At 43.7% G+C, this 20,414-nt stretch overlaps 1 protein-coding gene across 1 annotated transcript in view; it reads left to right on the forward strand.

Moving 5' to 3' along the window:
- Positions 1-285: 285 nt before the first annotated feature.
- SLC6A6 (solute carrier family 6 member 6) overlaps positions 286-20,414 on the forward strand; it is a 57,921-nt gene continuing 37,792 nt past the window's right edge. The window contains 3 exon segments of the mRNA XM_030956564.1: positions 286-388; positions 4,773-4,808; positions 7,313-7,378. Of these exon segments, the coding sequence (XP_030812424.1) occupies positions 7,324-7,378 (55 nt within the window). The 5' untranslated portion in view covers positions 286-388; positions 4,773-4,808; positions 7,313-7,323.

Raw genomic sequence — 20,414 nt, forward strand, 5'->3', positions numbered from 1 at the left:
GCAGCCGCGGGGAGGGCGGGCGGCCCGGGGCGGCCCCCCGAGCCGGCGGCCGCTGCCCCGCACCCGCCCGCCCCTCCCCGCCGGCCCGCGGCCGCCTGCCAGCCCGGGCTCCGCTGCCGTGTCTGCGGCATGGCCCCTCCTCCCCCACACCCCTTCCTTTAGGCTCCCCCCTCCCCAGCAAAGAAGAGGCCGTGCCGGTGTTTTTCCACTCAGCAGGATGGGTGATGCTCAAAGCTCCCTCATTAGACAACAGACACGAGAGGTCAGGAAGAAAGCGCTTATAAATTACCGTTTCCTCCTGCTCGGCGCTGCTAGTCGCGCCGCACCGCTCCGCCGGACGCGCCGCAGGGGCGCAGCGGCGCGCAGGCACCGCGGCCAGCGGACACAGGTACCGGCACCTCCCGGGCGGGAGGGCGGGCGGGCGCTGGGGCTGCCGCTGCCGCCGCTGCTGCCGCTGCCCTCGCGGTGGTGGCGGTGGCGGGGCTGGCGCGGAGCGGCGCGGATCGCCCCTCGCCGCCGCGGCGAACAAAGGGGCGGCCGCTCCGCGCTCAGCGGAGCCGAACCGAGCCGGGCCGGTGGCGGCGGCATCGTCCTCCCTTTGTCCGCCTCGACTCGGGGTGTCCTCGGGAGCGCTTTCCTTTCCCCCCTTCCATTTATTTATTAATTCATCCTCCTCCGTAAAGCCCCCTCCTCCCCAGCTCTCGCATTACCTCGGCGGTGTTTTTCCTCCCCAGCGGTTATTTACCCCACACCCCCCCACACCTTGCGTTAACTTTTTTTGGCGATAACATTCTCAGCCATTCCCCCTTGGCGGCCCTCCAGCACATCGACGGCGCACGCTTCTCTCCCCGGCTATTTTTGCCCATTTTTTCTCCCACCCCTCCCCGCTGTGCTTTCTCTGTCTGCCGTGCGCTAACCTCGAGTGAAGAGACTGGTACAGGCAATGCTACATCTGATGCTAATGGGCCTACCTGGTGGGTAATGCCGCTGCTGCTGCTTTCATGTGATTTCCCTCATTTTCCTTTTTATTCCCCTCATCTTCCTTTTATTTTGTGGGTTCTTGACGTGCTGAAATCAAAGTAGTGATGGGGCTTAGAAATAAAACATAGGGACTACACAGGGCAGGTTACCAAGCTCAGCGTGGTGCGATGGGGTGATAATTCTGGGTTTGTTTGAGGGTAACTTGGATCCAAAATTCACCCGCTGGCTTTAAGATAATGAATGCCCATTGCTGCCTGGTATTATAGCAGGAGGTATGTGGGAGGACTCACAAGGTTTCCATATAAGAGCATGGGAGAATTTATTTCACCCAGGCGAAGAAATGTGCAGAGTATGTGTTATTTATGACACTGAAGGCAAGCTGTGTTGTCCTTAGGCAGCTCCAAGAGTGGCAAAACTTGGTATTTAGAAATTGTAGAAGCTGATTTCTGCTGTTTAATAAGAGCTATGTTTAAAGGGAAGCACGGATGCAAATAAAATAAAGGAAAAAGTAGTGGGAGAGCATCCAGATAAACACGAAGAAATACAACCCCACACTTATTCCGGCACAGTTTGTGCCAAGGTGTAAAGATGGAGGTTTTTGATGAGTTCCCATGTTTTTTAACCGTATTGGGAAAGGCATTAAGAAAATGTACGAGAGGAGCTGGTTACGTTGATAGTACTATTTTGGTAACTGCTTTTTTTTTTTTTGCTTGCATGTGAAAATGTTTTGAGTTTTGGACAGGCAAAACAGTGAGGCAGTCCTGACGGGGACACATGTCATCGGCCGTGTAATTCAGGGCTCGGGTGACACTTGCTACCGGTTCAGATTTTATGGCTTTAGGTTTGAGGGTAAATCAGCCCGTTAAAACCTGCTGCTGTGGAATTTCGATGGGAGAGGCTTTGGTGAGAACTCTGATGGTTGTTGACAGCTGGGTGTTTACCTCTGGGTCTGTGTTCAGCCGAGATGACTGCTTTCTGGCATTGCCTGCCTCTGCCACAAGTGGTACGGAAAGGTTTCCTTGAAGGTTATTGGGGGTTTTTTTAAGCAAAATGTGTGAGCAGCTGAGGCAGCCAGCAGCGTGACAGTGACAGTGTCCCTCGCCCGGACCAAGTCAGGTCCGAAGCACGAGCGTGGAAGGAGGATGTCTGTGCTGCCCTCGTTAAACTGACATTAGAAACGTCATTTTTGGCACTTTCAGAGATAGTATCTTCCTGTTTCCCCTTCAACTGTCTCTTATCTGCTTTGCATGTTCTCTTTTTGTCTTTTTTCTCTTTATTTGCCTTTCCCCTGTGTCCCTTCCCCTTCGCACCTCTCTGCCTGGGTGCGTGTTCCCACTGGAGGGCGGCAGACACCTTTCCCCTGCCCGGGGCTGCCCGGACCCCGACCCGCGGCCGGCACAGGAGGGGCCGCTTCTTGCTGATATTTATTAACCTGCTTCTCCCAGCTGCGCTCTGAGGGTTCCTTTCTGTCAGACTTGGCAAACAGCCGGAGGTCGCAGGTGGCACCCTGATACCTGTAGGCCCCGAGAGGGTGGATGCGTGCTTGGGGGGGGCTGCATCAAATTCCTGGGGCATTTGGTTTGTTTGCTTAAAGAATCTTGGTCTGGAATCAGGTAGAAATTTGGAGTCTTTCAAATGCTACTGAATTCTGGTTTATTTTCTTTTTCTGTAACCAGAAACAAAATTTGGCATACAGCTCTTCATTGGTAGTTTAAAATGTGGAGCTTTCATGTCAGAGGTGAAATGTTGGGGCAATGGCAGGAGACTTCAGCTGGTGTGAAATGCTGGCAGAAAAGAGGTGCCACATTGTCCTGGAAAAGCAGGAAGACACTTTAGGTTGGCTTGCTCTTGCTGCAGAGTGCTTGGGAAACCTCCCATGCCTGAGTGGAGTTCTGTTTGTAAAGCCTTGGTGAGAATCTGGTCGTACAGCTAATCATTGCTAATATTTCAGTGAGGTTTTTTTTAAATCAATACTCTTAGTGTATCTTAGTGGCTTCCAGCCAGGTCCTATGGGCTGGATGTTTCCAAAGAGACTCTTGGGCACTTTCCAGATGGTGATTCCTAGGATTTTCATCAATGCACATCAACGCTTAGCAGCAACCCCCTATTATTTTAATTTTTCCCCTTCTATATTTTCCAATACCCCATATTTTTCGTTCCAGTGGGCAGTGGGGCAATGTTGCACCAATGCCCAAATGGCAGTGCTGCCACTTCCACCAATAAGGGGAGTCTCTGCAGTGGTGCCCTACCTGGGGTTTAAATCATGCTGACAAACAACTCTGAAAAGATTGTGCTGATTAGTTTCTTTTAAATTTAGCCATATTACAGCACTTAAAAATGGATGGGGAAGCCATGGTAGTTGCAGCCTTTTGTAAGTAATGTTTATTTGATTGGTCATAGGAATAAATTGTAGATCATTTAAGAAGTGAAGCTTTGAATAGATTACCCAGTCGGATTAGTGCCTTCGACTTTTCATCACTAACTTAATGACCAGAATGGATCAGGGGTATTTTTTTAAAAAGTAATCCTGTGTCTGCTCCAGTAAGAGCTCTATACACAGAACTAAAATTTATTCTAATGGCAGTCTAGGGAGGCTGCTTGCAGGATTGGATCTTTGGCCCTTAGAAGAAAAGCATGAAGATGAAAATTCAGTGATTTAATATTTGTTGAATTTCTTCCATACGTGTCTATTTAATTGAACCCTCAGCTGTTGTAGTGCCATGGATTTAATTGATTTGTGTGAGCTTTGTTTACATCCCAAGGCATGTAAACTTTAAATTGCTTACATAGTAGCTAATATTGATACAAAGTAATACAGTAGAAATTAATTGAACATTCCACTCTTCATTGTTCTCTTTTCCCCAAAAACCTGCTGTTGGAAGGGCTGCTGTGCTGCCAGTCCATGACTCTGAAACCGTGACTGATGTCCTACAGCATCTTCTGTATTCTGTCAGTCTCTTTTTTCACAATGTGTTCAGATTTACACCAGCCAAAAGCCATTTAGTGCCAGCCCTAAACTCTGTTCCAAGAGCATCCACTGAACCCACCAGCTCAGCTGGTGGAAGGGGAGTGTGAATCAAATGCCAGCAAGGGTGGGTGGGTGGCAGCAGGGTGGCAGTCTCATGGTGCAGGAGGTGGCTGTTAAGGCCTGTTGGGAAGGTTCCCCATTTTAGCAGTTGCTGGGTTTCCTGTTGTGGTTCTCTGTCACTCAGAATTGTCACAGCCTCGAAGGATGCCTTCGCTGCCGTGGCTGCCCAACCTGGGCTTGAATGCAGTCAGTGCTAGAGCACTGGCATGGAAAAACAACCCTGCTGTGCCAAAATGCAGTAGGAGGGCTCTGCTTCATGGTGTTGGTCTAAGTCCCTTGTCCATGGGTTGTAGGAGAACAACCCATACACTGAGCCATGGGGTTATCGCTGAGCTGGAATGTACTTAAAGGTTCTTTTATTTTTTTCATTTTTGATCCAGATCACATGGCATTTGTATTTTATTTCACTGCTGCAGTGTAATTGTCCTGCTATTTAGAGGGATATAGTCATATCTAGAGACATATAGAACTATATGTGATGTTCTACATGGGATGAAACACACAAGGAATGATCTCCTGTTCTGGCCTTGATACTACATTCAGTGTCTTGCTGTTCTTCAAATAGGAGTTTTTACTGATGAAATTCAGAAAATGCAGTGCATTTTCAGCATTGAAACATGTCTGACTTATTTTGCTGGACCCATATTTTTTTCCTTTAAAATATTTTTTCCTTTTTCTTTTTCTCTTTTTTTTTTCCAAACAGGAAAAGAAAATACATTCAGCAGAGATTCTTCTTCATGTAAGTGTTATTTATGCTTGTTTATGAAATTACAAAAAGGCTTAAAAAACTCATTAAAACATTAAAATACTGAACACTTACCATCTGTTTGTAGAAACCAAGTATAGAGCATGCAAAAATAGGCTGTAGTTATACAGCAATAATGCTCAGCAACTGATATCTTAAATCTGTCTGTGCAGTTCTTCTGTGTGTATCACCACAGAATTTAGAAAACGTTGCAAAGCACTTTGCAGACATTTTAAGCAGCATGCCCATAAAGTCGGTGTGTAAATCCTGGAGGGATAATGTTAAAATGGTTTGCCCAAAGGAGAGGAGACACATAAGTGAGAGCTTGATTTAGCACCCCAGAGTCCTTGCTCCCCAAACGCTGTGACAGAGTCAGCTTTTGTGCCTTGGATCCTACAGAATCCAAGCTCTGCCCATAGAGCCATTTGTTGTGTGCATGTGTGTGTATGGGTAAGAGAGAGTGTCTGTGTGTGTACCTGGCCTCAAATAGCCTGTAGGTATTTCAGGCCTCCTCTACAACCTCTGGTGATGCCCATTAAGGCAAGAGTAGATGCCACCAGCCATTGGTGGGTACTGTTGCTAATGTTTTGTGGAAGCATTTGGCTCCAGCCTGGCTCTCAGTCTGGGGGAGCCTGTTAAAGTATTCCTTGGGGGACTGGGAAAGCTGCATGTCATAAAATCCAACAGGTTTTTTTTCCACACCATCTAGCGACCTGGTTGTTTTTTTTCACAGATCTCAGCTTTGAAAACTGTTGAGTAGTATAGAAAGCTCTGCTCTGGTATTTCTTCCTAGTAAATAAATCTGATTAAATGTTTTACAGGGCTGCATAGATGAAGACTCTCATTGCCTTTATGCAAAATTAGCTTAGCAGGGAAAACGACTGCATTGTTCCCAATGCAGGGCCCGCTTTGCATAACTTCCGAGCATGTACTGTGTCCAGTGGCATGGCATGCCCACGAGCACTCACCTCAGGCTGATTTCCCATAAATCAATTTTTTTTTTTTTAACAACATGTATCTCAGAATTGCAGCACTCCATTATGCTTGCGTAGCAACTTGCTGGTTAATATGTAGCAAAATGCCGTGTGGTAACAAATGGTTTTTTTTTGCTATTGTTGAGCTGGAATGTTAGTTCAGCTTCTAGATAAAAGTGGCTTGCGCAAGGCGTCCCGGTAGACCATGATTTCTGTGGCTTGTACAGTAGTTCTTTAGGCAGCCGTGTTCTGCTCTTCCTCTCCCCTGTGCTTCCCTTCATCTTCCACGTGAGCGAGGGGTGGGCTGATGGAAAGGCAGGAGCTGCCCTTGGCATCCTGCAAAACACCAGCGAGGGGTTCTTACTATGCCTGTTGCTAGTCAAGCATCTGTTGAAAACACTCTTTATTCTGGTTGTGTTGCTAGCAGAAACATTGTTAGATGCTTTATTTAATAGCTTTAAACCACAGGTGTTCTTTGGCTGGTTTTATGGATAAGACAATCTTTCAAAAAAAAAAACCCAACAACCCAAAACCAAATGAATCCAGTACTAAGTGAAGGATACCCCACCAAGGATTAAAGGATCCTCCTTTCCTGCTGCTGGGAATCCTAGCTGAGACTAGGTTAAGCATTTGTATCTTTAAGAAGGCGCATCATCATTTTTAAAAGGTAACAGAGAAGAAAAAAATCCAGAAGGTTTTTGAGTATGGACATTTTCAACATTTGTAGCTCATTATTATTTCATTCTAGAATGGGAAATTCAAATCTCTTGAAAATCCTGTGAAGCATATGCTTCCCGTAGATTATAAAGGGGAAATGGTGAAGCAAAAACCCCCTTAAGGGAAGAAGCTCCCAAATAGAGAAGAACCCAAAGAGATGAACCCTACAGCAGTGGCTGTAGGGTGTCTGGAAATTACAGAATAACCACATGGTGCAGATCTGGGGAGTTTTACTTGGAGATTGCAGTATCCCAAAGAAAATTCCTAAGTCCAGTACATACACTCTAAAATGAGTAATGAAAAGTCAGTGGTCCAGAGGCCATTTGCAGTGCAGCCTTCCATCACATGCTGTGGCTTTTCAATGGCTGACGGCAAGCTTTGAGCACCAGAGCCTCTCTCCTCTGGTTCTGTGCATGAAATATTATGACTTTGACTGATAACTGTTTGTGCCTGTCTGTGCATTGGCTTCCCTTGGCTTCTACAATGTTGGGAGTTCCCAAAAGAGAGTTAAACTCCAGGGATGGGAGTATTGAGGTTCTAGTGAAATGGCAGGATGGTGAAGCATCCAGGACAGGAGTCTCTCCCAGGTCCTGTTCAGAGAGTTGGCTCCTGTGGCAGTGAGTGCTCAGTGGGGATTAACCCCTCAGGCCGTGGCTTGGGCCGGTCTCTGTGACAGGAGGTGACCAGTTTGAGAAGGGGCTCTTTGTGATAGTAACCAGCCATATGTAGTTGTAATGATAAGAAAGGGACCATCTTATTTTAGTCTCTTTGCGACAAATACTACCACAATTCATTACTTTCCATCAGTGCCTCATCCTATGGAGGAATCACCACTGCCCATCTACATTGAGGAGGGGACAGAAGTCCCGATTGGTGAGTGCAGTTGGGATGGGATTTGTTTAAGGGAGGGTATTAAGGGTACTTGGGTTTTATATTCCTCACATTTGTGTGTACCCGTTTGTCATTGAAAATGGTAAGGTCTGTTGCAAATGTTTTGGGGATTTTATTTTATATTCTTCTTTATTTTCTATTTGGAGCTCCTGAGAGTTGTTAAACACTGCTAGCACTGGTTTTCAGTTAATCATAAATCAAAGCACATAATGTATGCAGTGACATTGAAAGTTTCTGTGTAGGATGTCTTAACACAAGGCTGAGGAAGACCATGAGTATCAAAAGAGATAGTTCCCACTTTGGCCTTTGACCTCAATGTTGAGGTACTCAGCACAATCTGAGGTCTGGGTCAGCATTTTTGTTCTTACTGACACTCTCATGCCCAGCACCCAGTAGACTCACATTGTCCACACCACTGCACAGGCAGAAGAGGGGCAGAGAGGTTTGCCATGCACCTTGGAGTGCTGCACCCCCAGCTCTGAGCTCTGATGTAGATTTATTGTCACTACCTGGGTATACAGGTTGAGTGCTGTTTTGGGTTTTTTTTTAATAGAGAAGCAGTCTTGAAGATAACCTATAAAAGAGCACAACAAAAGATCAGTAAGTTGGACTATGGTGATCTTTTTAGACAGTAGAAAGTTGTGATGGCAAAATTTCCCAGACTCCATCCTTATACAATCTGTTCTGGTCTGCATACAGTAAGTGTGCCTTAGCTCTCACCTTGGGAATCTGCCCCCTTGAGCAGATGTGTCTCTTCAAACAACTTTTTCTTATTATATATCCTGAATTTTTCCATTCCTAAATTCAAGCAATTGCTTCTTGTCTTACTATCTTTTGAGCTAGATTAATTACCTTCCTCTACACACAGTACCTGGAAGGTATTTATAGCTGGATCTCAGCCCAGGAGTCATCTCTTTTATAGAACATATTAATTTTAGCTCTCTTACTCTCTCCTTAGATCACTTTTGTTGTCCTTATTTGTATTTCCTTTAATTTCTCTATCTACTTTCTAATCTGTGGAGACTTGAACAACTCATAATTTGTTCACTATGGCTGTTTTGACATAGCATTATGCTTTAGATTTTCTATCATCCCTTCTCTTGTCCACATCCAGAAATAGCTTAGCCTTTGACCCTTCTGCATCACTCAGAAGCATCACACAGAGAAACTCTATTACTTGGCTAATCTTACCTGCAGTCACCTTTAGGTTATTCTTGGATTCATGGCTTTGCTAGCTGCTCCTCAGGCACTGTTACTGCTCTCCTGGGATGCTGGGCTTTATACTTCCTAACACTAAATCCCCATCCCATTGCATGCCACTTATTTTATCCAGGAATATTTTGAAACAGTATGCCATTATTTATTTTAATGCCCTGGGATTTTATCATTTACATAGAAGTTGTTACTGTTTTTCCATATGTAGAGAAAAGTACTTAAACTTTTAATATTTTGATACATATTACAGATGTCTTTTGCATGTTAGTCCAGCTTCATCATTCTTATTTGTATATCTTCCCTGATTTTCCTTCTTCTAGTTAAAAAAGTTCATAAAAACTGGCAGGTTTAGCCTTCTCCTTGTCTTCATTTTGTCCCTTTCCTCATTATACAATAAGAATATTGTTTCTGTACCTCTTCTATGCATGGCATGACGTGGTCTTTCCCACAGCAGATTGTCTTTTCCTCACCTCTCCTGGGGCTGTAGTGGGCTGAACATCTGCTGGACATTAGACCTCTCTTGTAGAACTGTTAAGGTTCTGTCCTGGCCCCTGGGATTCCTTGTCTTTCCCACTGCTCTGAGGAAACCTGGACCCCTGAGGTGGTGGCACTTGCACCACAAAAAATACTGTAAGGCTGGTGAGTCATAGAACTGACCAACCAGCCAACCCAAAAACCCCCAAATATGAGTGGAAGGCTTTTTAGAGGATGTTTGTTCGGTGCTGTCATGAAGCAGGTTTGTTGGATCAGGCTCTGAAGTGCAGCACCAGCTGTGGAACAGCCAAATTGGGTTGGAGAGGGCACCGTGTTTGCTTACTCTAAATAAGTGTCTGGACTGTCAATACAGCCAGCTGTGGTTGAGGGGCAATGAGTGGAAAAAGTAAATGATGCAGAGATGAGGGCAAACCACAAGCTCTGAGTTTGGTATCTGAATGTCTGACGTGGGTCAGGGCTTTTAGATGCACATAAATCAAGGCAGGAAGCAGCTGCAAAGTTCTGGTCTGGGTCTCGGTATTGATCCTGCTTTCCATTGGTCTCACCAGTGTGATCCACATACAGGGTTCCCATTTGTACCTGTACAGACCAGAACAGGAATAAAATAAAGTCCTCTCTGCATTTAGGCTGGAGAAAAATAGCACACAGTGCAGTTGTTAAAACATTTCATTCAGCACAACCATCATTTACTTTTAAAAGGTTGTTTGGAGAAGTTAGGCTATTTCCTCATCTGAAACACATTTTGGCTGATATATGGCATACATACTGTTCTGACCCAGGCCTGACTGGTGGTGGTAGATTGCTTTGTAGCTTCTGTATTTATTAAAAAATAGAAAAATCAGTAGACTCAGATTTTTTCAGAGTCTAAATTTAACAGTGCTAATTATTTCAAGCAATTTTAAAAGGAACATAAATCTCACTCGTTTATTACAGCTGCTTCATGAAAACAGCAGCTACAAATAATGCTCTATAATGAAAATCTAGCTAACAGTGTCATGAATTAGCCAATAAGAGAATGAATGTTTGGGATTTGGTCAAGGGCAGCGTTTCCTTCTCTGGCAGGAGGGTCCTTGCATTGAGGAGAAGGTGGTTATTATCTAAATGCTGGTTTTATTTCCTTGGGTGAAATGAAGACTGACAGTTTTACATAGATGAATATGACTTTTGATTGAAAAAAGACCTGAGTTCTACTTAATAGTTATGTACTTTTGCCTTTTCTTGAACACATTCCTAGAGGAAGGTAGCTGAATGAGATGCAACAGATATTTTAATAAAGATATTTATGAGGAGATGGGGAATATGTTGTGACCATTAGCAAAGAACCTATAGAGTAGTGACAAAAAAGTGCAGGTGAAATGCTGGGCATCTTGGTTCAGGCACAATTTCAGCTATTTCCCACTCAACTAAAGAGTTCAGGAGATTCAAGGTGAGGAAATAGGCAGAGCAGGTCCTTATTCCCCACAGCCATTCATAGGAAAGTCATGCCCATACTCTTCCATCACTGTTGTGTTAAATGCTAAAGAAAACACCTGATGATGACACAGTCCAAATTTATGTTTTGTAAAGCAAAAACACAGGGAAAAAATATTTGTATTGGTAATAATTGCATTTGGTATATACAGGAAACCACTGAAGGAATAATTGTGTCCTTGGGGATCAGAGCAGTACAGCTTTAGGCTGAAGTGTTTATGTTTTGCCTTCCAAGTCACATTTGAGATGTTAATGTTGTTTTATACCTCTGAAATTAGCTCAAAGCCATACAAATTCAGGATATAATTCTCAACTGATTTATTCCAGCATAGTTTTGTTGATTCCAGTAGCATTGCTATTGCTTTATTGCCCAAATTATTTCAGAAGTCAGGCCCACTTTTTCAGGAATCAGCCCTGCTGGCCTTCAACCCCATTCAGTTCTGCTGCAGCTCTGAGTCCCTACATGGACAAAATCTGAATTAGCCCCTCCATCTTTCTGATCCACTTTTGCTAATGAATAGCACTGCCTTCAGTGTACTTTTGTCAAATGTATACAAGTGTTAAGTAGCCCTTACCTCTACAGGATTCTTACCCCCATGAAGTCATCTGGGTAGGGTGGAAAGCTCCATTAGAACTCTCTTGAAGCCGTGTTTTCCTGATTGTACTCACAAGTCATGGTGCAGCCTGGGCTCATTTGAGGCATCTTGATTACAAGAGAAGACTTTTCTTGTAATTGCACACAGTTTCTTCTTCCACTGCTCAATCTCTGCCTTTAAGCATCTCTGATGTTTTCTTCATGATAAAAATTTGATTTCTAGTCTACTGCTCTTGGGCAGAGTCACTCAAAGAGAGAAGCTTTGTTACTTTTTATGTTTCCTTTTATAAGAGAAAGTGCCCCCTTTCCAGGCCAGAATAGTATTTGACACCCTACAGAGAGCTGGCTCTGTGTCTCTCTAGGAGATTGCCTTCCCTTGCAAGAGAAGAGAACCTTTTTTGTTGCACGTGCTCCACGGTTTGCTCATTCATGGGGAGCTGGCACACAGAAACTTGATTTTTGCCAGGTACTGAGTGCCTTCTGCAAGGTATTGAGTGCCCTCCTATCCTTTGCAGCCAAAAAGGAGTTGATTGCTCTTGGCATCAGTCAAATCTGGACTCAGAAGACCACAGGTAGTATTTACCAATTATTTATGTGCTTTTGCATGCCAGAGTTGGTCTGAATTGATTTTCATTGCATACAAGAGATTTGAGGCGTTAATGACACTTGCCTGCCACTAAAAACACTTTTTAAAAATAATAATACAATAATAAGCATGACATTTATTGCACTGCCATGGGGAAATTAAAAACCCCCAAAATTAACTAGAGTCCAAGTAACTATTAGCTCTTCAGAGCTAATGTGTGAGTTATATACCCTGAATGAGCACCATATGCCAGTTCATTGTGGCACAGTGAGTCACAGGACACATTGTGGAGAGCAATAATTGCCTGGCATGCATTGAAGCACTCAGTAAGGCTTTTTGTTTGGTTTTCTTAAAGGAATATGTTTTACTCTGACAATAAAATGGGTGTTGTCCGATATGCTGCCACCAGGGACTGTTGCTTTTTCTGTACCTAACCTGGAGCTCACCCATTGTCACTCACCACAGACCCCCTCAGTATCTTTTGCTTTCCAGCTGCTTGTATGGTGTGTGTGCCCTACCAGAAGAGTGAAGAGTGAGCCTTCCATTGGTATCAACTTGTCATTCTGTGTTAATCCTCCTCTCCCTTTTCCTCCTCATCTTCTTTCATTGTCCAATAGAGACATTCAGAGGGTTTCTGTGGAATAAATGTTCATCCTGAGCAGAGTGAAGCAGTGGGATGAGTTGGGTTGTACAGTCTCCGCACTTGGCCGGAGCTTGACCAGATAAGGCCATCAGCAAGTCAGTCTGACTTTGATATTGGCCTTTCTTTGAGCAGGAGACTGGGCAATGTGACCTCCAGAAATGCCTTCTACCCTGAATTACTTTATGGTTCTGTTTAATGCCCATTTCCTGTAGTGATTGAGCCATAGTGCTGTGCATGTCGTTAACTCCTCACTCCCTGTCATTCATTCCTGCATAGAGCAGGAGAGATCTCCTGAAGGTCAGTGAGGTGGCAGAGGTTTTACTTACATGGGAACAATATTAAGATGTAAATGGTGACCTTAGATGAGATTAGTAGATGAAATTTGGGTATCTGTAATTATTTGGAATTTGTAGCAGGATTTCACTTGAATTCTCTTCAAATCTTCAGTAAGTTCCAACTGAAGTTATCAACTGAAGGGTTTAAAGCATAATTATATCAGGAAGTATTTAGAAGTAAATATCACCTTTTTTTTTTTCCTTTTCAGTGCCAAATCTCATTCTCTAGCAGCCTTGGAGAGAGCTTTGGGGTATTTAGGATTTAGTGAGCCACCAAGTGCCCTGGCTGGGCTGTTACGTGCTGGTTTCCTCATGTGGCTGTAACCACGTGAGGGAGTTAATGCTTCACAGAGCATCTGCTCCTCAGCTCAAGGCCCTCCCAGCCCTGCAGCTGTCTGCCAGAAAGCTGGGACGTGCACAGGGGCATCTGCCAGCTCCATTGGGCAGCAAATTTTCATGGTCAGCCCATATGTTAGCCAAAAAACCGCCCTTTGTCAGAACAATGTTATTTTAATTGTGCTGAGAGAAAGCAAGATCGCACTCAGATTCACCATGTCAGCCTAGGGGATTTTGAACAATGATGTCGCTATTCTAAGGCCAAAAAAAAACCCTTCAAGAACTCCCTTGGTGGAAAAAAGAAATGAGAATATTTCATAGAGTTTCTCCTTCAAGTCTGACAAGATAAGGTGCTTTCTCTCCCTCTCTCTACTTTATCAACAAGAAGAATATTGGTTATGTAAACACCTGGTTTCCCATCAGGTTCTATCAAAAGTAAAGTTTACAAATGGGGATAGTGGATTGAAGAAGGACTAAATATGAGCAACCAAAAGCTTTTGTTGTCCCCTTTTTACAAGACAGTATTCTAAAATCAAGATTTAACAGGATAGACTTGCTTTCACTGCTGCCCTCCCTTTTCTGTAACCACATAAATACTCTCACCTCTTACAGATCCTGCCTAAATGATGCACTGCTCTTTCAAGTGTGAAAAGGGTTTTGTGCCTGGTAGAGGGAATATAGTAATGGGAGATACTGTTGCTCAGTAGGGTTGAAGTTCCCTTCTCCACTGCTCTTTGTGCACTACACAAACAATAGGTTACAAGTCAAATTTCACAGACAGATAGTATCCAAATGTGGAACTTCAAGCAGTACATCTGACTTTGAATCACCTAGGTGATTTCTCCTTCTGTAAAGCTGTCACGAGTTCATCCAGCTGTTGTAAAGATCACCTCCAAAAATTCAGACAAGTCAACCAAAGGAAGTCTCTCACTTTCTACCATTACTTTGCAGGTGAAGTGGTTTTGTTATTATCTCAGCTGCTTGTCAGGTGGCTATTGTTTAAAGTGGAACTGCAAACAATTTCCCACCTGTCCATTATTAACTTTTGCATAAGAAAACCAAGTAGTAAAAAATAATTGTAGTCATGATGAAGACAGCTTTAGAGAATAATGTGCCATATTGGTATCCTATTTGAGTGTGTTCACAAAGATGAAATTGCACTAAGAAAAATCTTCAGCTGGTAACAGAAGTAAGTTCAGTTTATAGTAGTCAGGCCAGGACTATAAAATCAACCTGCAATGAAACCATCAACTAGCATTTGTTTGAAAAGATAAGAAGAGATGGAGAAAAATACTCAGGCTGTTCACATTTTGTCATGCTGTATTTGGGGAAGCTTACCTGCAAAACCAACAAAAAACAAGTGACGAGTACCTCTAGGCTGTGAGATTGACCTCGGTATGAAGGTGGGACTGCAGATACTTGTGTCTTGTATTGGAACCAGCCCTTGCTCTAATACAATTCCCTTTGGAGGCTGCAATTCGAGAGTGAATTCTGTGAGGCTTTTGTCCAAGTAGTGTGTGAGCCCAGGGTTTTGTTCCTGCTTGGTGTGTGCTCTGCACTTTGCAGACCATGGTATGCAGAAGTGGTTTATGTGTTAGTTTCCTTGGAAAAGTGAAGTATTTGTTCTGGCACTGTTTGGTTTTCATATCTCTTGACATAAAAATGAGCACAGCTCTCAGTCTGTGAAAGCAAATGTCAGAGACCCATGGCAAAACTGAACTGAAAATACACCTCTGGTTGGGAATCAGTCTGAATCACATGGTATTTAAAAGCATGGTGGTTTAGTGGTCAGTACCAAAGGATCTATTTGCAACTCAGAACTTAATTATTTTTTATCAAATAATGCCCATTGCAAAGCCTGTAGGACATAGTGGTATTCCTTCTCAAATGCCCTCCAGGAGCACAGTGAGTGGCTCTGGGCAGCCAGGGAAATTGAGAGGACGGGGCTGCAGCTGGAGACAGAGCCAAGGCTGTTCTGGGATTAAACAAAACATGCCATTGTCCGGCCGTGCAAGCCAGCACCTGGCACCAGCTGCAGGAGAGCAAATAAATACCATAGTGGCTACAGAGCTTCACTTTTTTGTGTGTGTGGAAGTCTACGTTTCACCAGTCTGTTTTGCAAAGTTGTGCTCTCCCTGAGCTTGTTCATCAGCTTTGCCACTTCTTCTTTTTGCACGTCTCCTGCAGACCCGCTCGTGCTGCTGCACTGCCGTGTCAGTGGTTTCAATTTCATTTCCTGTGCGAAATTTCATACGCCTAAAGTTTTTGTTCCCTTTTTTTTTTTTCTTGTTTTTTGCTTGAAGGAAAGAAAACAACAACAGTAAATTAAACCTCAAGGTGCTTAGGAGATTTCTGTGGCTGAAGGCCTGTGAGAAGAGGTGTCCTGGCAGAGCACCCCAGTCACCTGAGTACCCAGGTTCATCAGCAAAGGGTTGATACTCCACTTCTCAAAAGATTACAGCTCATTTCTGTCACTGAGTCATATTTTTGCTGATATTTGCTGCCAGCATGGAGGAGAAGTCAAGGCTAAAATCAAAAGTAGCTCACTCTCACCATTAAGTTTTAGTGCTCATGGCCCAGCCCTCAGGGCTTTGTAACCTGCTCAGATTTTATAGCCCTGTAATGGGACTAACACTGCGGATCGCGTGCGTGTAATAGCTGTTTTCCTGGTGCAGGTTGGCTGGCTGCTTTCCACCCACAGTGCTGTGTTGCACAACTCTTCTTTCCATTAATGTACTCTAGAAAAAAAATAAATCAGGTGCTGAGCAGATGGGGCACGGGAACAAAGGAGAAGAAAGGATTGTTCCCTTCCACTGATGGTGTGGGGATCTAGATTTCTGGGAATAAGGTACTGTGTGACATGTTTGTACAGCTGCCACAGGTGGGATAAAAATCTGTCCTCGGTTATTGTTTAAGATGAATGGATAGAGGCAGTAAAAACACAACTCTGGCTTTGTGTGGAGGTGGCCTAGACAGGTTTGGCAACAGCTGATCAAAGCCATTGCTGGGTATAGAAGACTCTACTTGTTTCTCCAAAAATGTGTAATCTTACACATCCATCTGTTTTTTACTTAGTTAGAAATCATAATGAAAAAGTACAGTACTCCTTAATTGTGAGAAAGCCCTGAACATTAGCATTGGTAAACTCAGTTAATTTAAGGCTAAATTTAGAATTAGCATGAAAGAAAAAATAGATGAGGGGGAAATTATTTCTCTCAAAGAAAAAACTATTTTGATATAATGGATTCATATGTTTTATTGCACATTTGCCTCACTAAATGACTACTTTATTGTTTATCTTCCCTGCTCAGGGGCAGTGCTCCATTATTGTAGCATGGAAATTGCTGTCTGACATTATCATGTGTTGCAAGTGCCTTGCAGAAGTGTCACATAGGATCAATACACTATTAATCACATGCAAAAAATTCAATGGCACAGTGCACACCACTGACTGTTTGAGTTCATAAGCTTTGTGAGCTTTAGTGGATTTGCCTTTTTTTATAGCAGGATGAAGGACATCCCTTAATTGATTTTGATGCGGTTTATTTGTGACAATAGAAATTATTTAATTGACACCAGGGCTTGATAGGGAATTTCAATCCATTCAGGTGCAGACCTTCAGAATTGAAAGTAAAATACAACAATGTTTGTTCCCTTAGTCAGAAGGTGTGTAAGTTCAGGGTGCAAGGAGGCTGAAGAGTTGAGGATGTGCACAGTTGAATCTTCTTCAACAATGCCCATCTTGCTTGGAAAGCCATCAGCTTGCTACACCACATGCATTTTGTTAAGGGCCCTCTCATAAGGACAAAGAGGTGGTGTCACCCAGTGAAGTAATGGTTTTCCAGTTTCACAGTGGGTGATCTGGTAGAGCAGAGGGAGCAGGCAGGGATGGCAGTGGGAAGCTGGTGCTTCTTTCCAGCCTGTTGGCAGTCAGGAGGCTGTGAGCTGGCACACCCAGAGGCATTAAATTGGGTCAGCAGTTGGCCTCACGTGAGCAAACCCAAGTTTTAACTGGTTGTTCTCCTGCACAGAGTTACCAGCAGCTTCCCCTCGGTCTCTGCCTCTGCCAACCCCTCGCTCCTTCCCCTTGGTTGTCTTTGTCAGAGCAACCCCTGGGCTTCCTTCTCTGAGGAGGGACAGAGCAGGAGCACCATGGCTCTGCAGGCAGGACACTTGAGGTACAGGAGCCACTGTGAAATCCCACAGGGGATTTCAGTAGGACAGAGCCATGACCAGTGTGGCTCAGTGTGCCGCTGCCAGCACTGCCAGCACTGCCCTGTGCCATCTCCTGGGGTATCAGGCTCCATCTCTGAGGCTGGGGAGCATCATCTTTGCCTCAGCCCCTGTTTAGGGTCAGTGTCATGCTCCCTCTGAAATCCATTGGAATTTGTGGGTGTTCATTTTCCTCCTTTCCACCCCACACAACGGAAAAGGAGTTTTTCATTTCCTCCTGTTCCGGGTTTAGTTGTAACTGCTTTGTTCTTTGACATAAATAAGTAGAACAAAATGAGCATCTAGAGTATTATGTGACTGCAGATTTTCTGCTGCTGAAATCTGAGCAAAGATGCAGGATTTTATAACAGCTCAGTGCTGTGACATGGTGCCTATTTGAAGCATTTGAAGAACCTGAATGGAAACAGCAGCTAGAAAAAAAGCATGTAGGGAAAAAAAAAAGATACCTTTTGTCCAGACCACAACTGATGAAAAAGAAATTGCATTAAGCCCTGGGCTTTTCTTTCAGAGTAGTCTTCAGCTTTATAAAGAAGTTCATTTTCCTCCTAGAAAATTTTCAGTAGCAGATTTTCCAGTCAGTCTTAGAAGACTAAAAAAAGCATCACAGTGAAAGAAAAGGAAATGATGAAGAAGTGAGAAGGGAGATGGAGAAAGTTGGAGCAAAAACTAAGAAGAAAGGACAAATGGATTCTAGGGTTTAAATAACAACCCAAACCCAGGGAAAAGTATACAGAAAAAGAGGAGTCCATTAAAGACAGACAGTGAGCTGTAGTTCAGGGAATTTTTAGAGGCAGTTTTTAAGAGGAAGAGAGGCAGTCTGTGCAGTAGGGAGTGGTGTTATTTTTCAGAAATTGTAGGTATCTTGTTCAATGAAGCAGAATGAATTTGGATATGAATTAGGGACGAAAAGTGAAGTCAGGTGCTCCTTGGATACTGGTGGGGCATTGAGGGCTGGCAGACATAAAGGCTTTTTTTTCCTCCTGATCAGAAAGATTTGCACTGAAGCCACGAGTTTGATCAAGGGGCTGTTTATTTTAATCATGTATCGATTGGCTTAACCACACTGCACTGGGAGGGAGGGAGAGCTGTCAACATCAAGAATTACAGCTTTCAAAGTTCCAAGTAATCCTAGGAAATGAGCCAAACATAATAAATGCACTTTTATTTGGGACCTGATCCTACTACTGTTGAAATCAATAGCAGTTTTTCCATTGCTCTCAATGAAAGTGGAAGCTGCTTATTTGAAGACCAGCTCTGATCCAGCAATCAGGGCATCTAATTTTGAAATATTCATGAATGTGAATGTAAAATAATAATAATTTTTTTATAGAGCCAACCCACAAATAGATTGGCAGTTCTGGGAAAGCTTAGTTTTTAAGGGAATGTTGACTTCAATTTGCAGGAATACAAAATACATGACAGAAAATAAGATAGATGGCAATGTCTAAAGAAGCAGTGAGCTTAAACAGGGTTAGAAGAATTAATTATAATGTGGTAAGCTGATGTCTTTCAAAAGTCATTGAGGCAGAAAAGAATGAGACAGCACTGAGAAGCTCCAGATATACATTCTGCACAGGCTGAACTTACTAGAGAAAGGTCCTTGAAAGCAGAAGTAATGATGATACACATCATATTGCAAAAATAGTCCATAAAATCAGTGGTACAGCCATACAGTCATTCTTCAAGCAACATTCCCATCAAGGTGAAAGACACTCTGAATGTGTACTTTGCTTTTAGTTTTCCAGCAGAAGGAGAAGCTAGAAAAAAACACATTCAGTTACCACTCTAGTCAACAATTCAGTATGCTGAGTCTTTAATCAAAGTTTTTATGCATTGGCCAAAAAATAAGTATCTGCTTTGCTGTGGTTTCTGGTGTTCGGATGCAAGACAGGGCATGCATTTTAGCATGTGTAACTATTTACAAACACATAGCTGTGTGTTCAGGCAGACTTTGATTTTCCCATTTCCATCAGCATTTGGAAAAATACTGTTTGAAAGATCTGATTTTTAGAGACTATTAAATGAGGTGGCATCTGCGATGTGCTTGTCCTCGAGGCTCCTCCTGGAAGGTGTCGCTGTGCATTGGTCGCTTGTGGTCGGCTGTAAGAAGCTTGGAGTGGATCATTACTGTAATCCCAAAGCAAAAACTGAACACGGTGTATTTTCAGATGTGTAATCCATAGGTTGTCTGACAAAAAAAGTCAGTGGTTCAGCAGTGTTGGGAGTTGTGTCTGTTTTGACAACCAGCAGGTCCTGGCTGGGCTGGTGGCCTTCCCTCATGGGCGTGGCTCACCATCTGCCCCCTCTGTGCAGCCTTCTCCTTCCTCTACCCCCATTTTTTTTGCGTGTTATGAGGGATTACATTTCAATGCCCATATTTTTTTAAAGGGTATGGGTTATCTGAGGTGCAGGCTCCTGATAGCTGTAGCCCAGGGTATGGCCCAAGCCAAGCTGGCTGTGAAAGCACTCCTTTTATGGAGGTATTTTCACCTGTGCATCAAAGACTGATCAGTCATGAGGGGCAGCAAGAGAGCCTGGGTTATTGCCTGGGTTATGAAATTTGTGCAAGGCACAGACACGTGACTCTCCTGTGGAAGGGCCTCCTGGCTGCACCAGTGAGCAGATGCTTGAGAAGTACAAAGTGGCCATGCTTGATCCCTTGTTCTGTTTTTCCATATTTTACCAGCATCGATTTGATAATTGATTACTCCATCCTCAGTTAATGAGGGTTTGTACCAGTGTATGTGAGAGCAGTTCTGGGCCTGGCCCAGTCTGGATTTTTTCTCCCCTTGCTGTCGGATCAGGCTCTTTTAGTGTGACTGGGCTCAGCCTAGGGGCACACCATAAATAGCAGGCTTGACTGCTGCTTTTTATTTATCCATATTGAGTTCATCAGATGAAGCCAAAGCTTCCTGGGGCCATCTGAAGCTTCCTGGAGGGGGTACTCTCCCAGTCAGATGTGGCTCCTGGAAGGCAGACGTGTGTCTCTGGGAGGCAGACACATGCCTCAGACTTGGATCGCTCCTTTTGGACTCTGTGGTTGTAAGAGCATTTTTTCACAATATATTTCCTTGGGGGAATCTGATGGACTTAGATCTCGGATACCATCC

This window comes from Camarhynchus parvulus, chromosome 12, assembly GCF_901933205.1.
Source record: "Camarhynchus parvulus chromosome 12, STF_HiC, whole genome shotgun sequence".
In the NCBI taxonomy this organism is placed as follows: domain Eukaryota; kingdom Metazoa; phylum Chordata; class Aves; order Passeriformes; family Thraupidae; genus Camarhynchus; species Camarhynchus parvulus.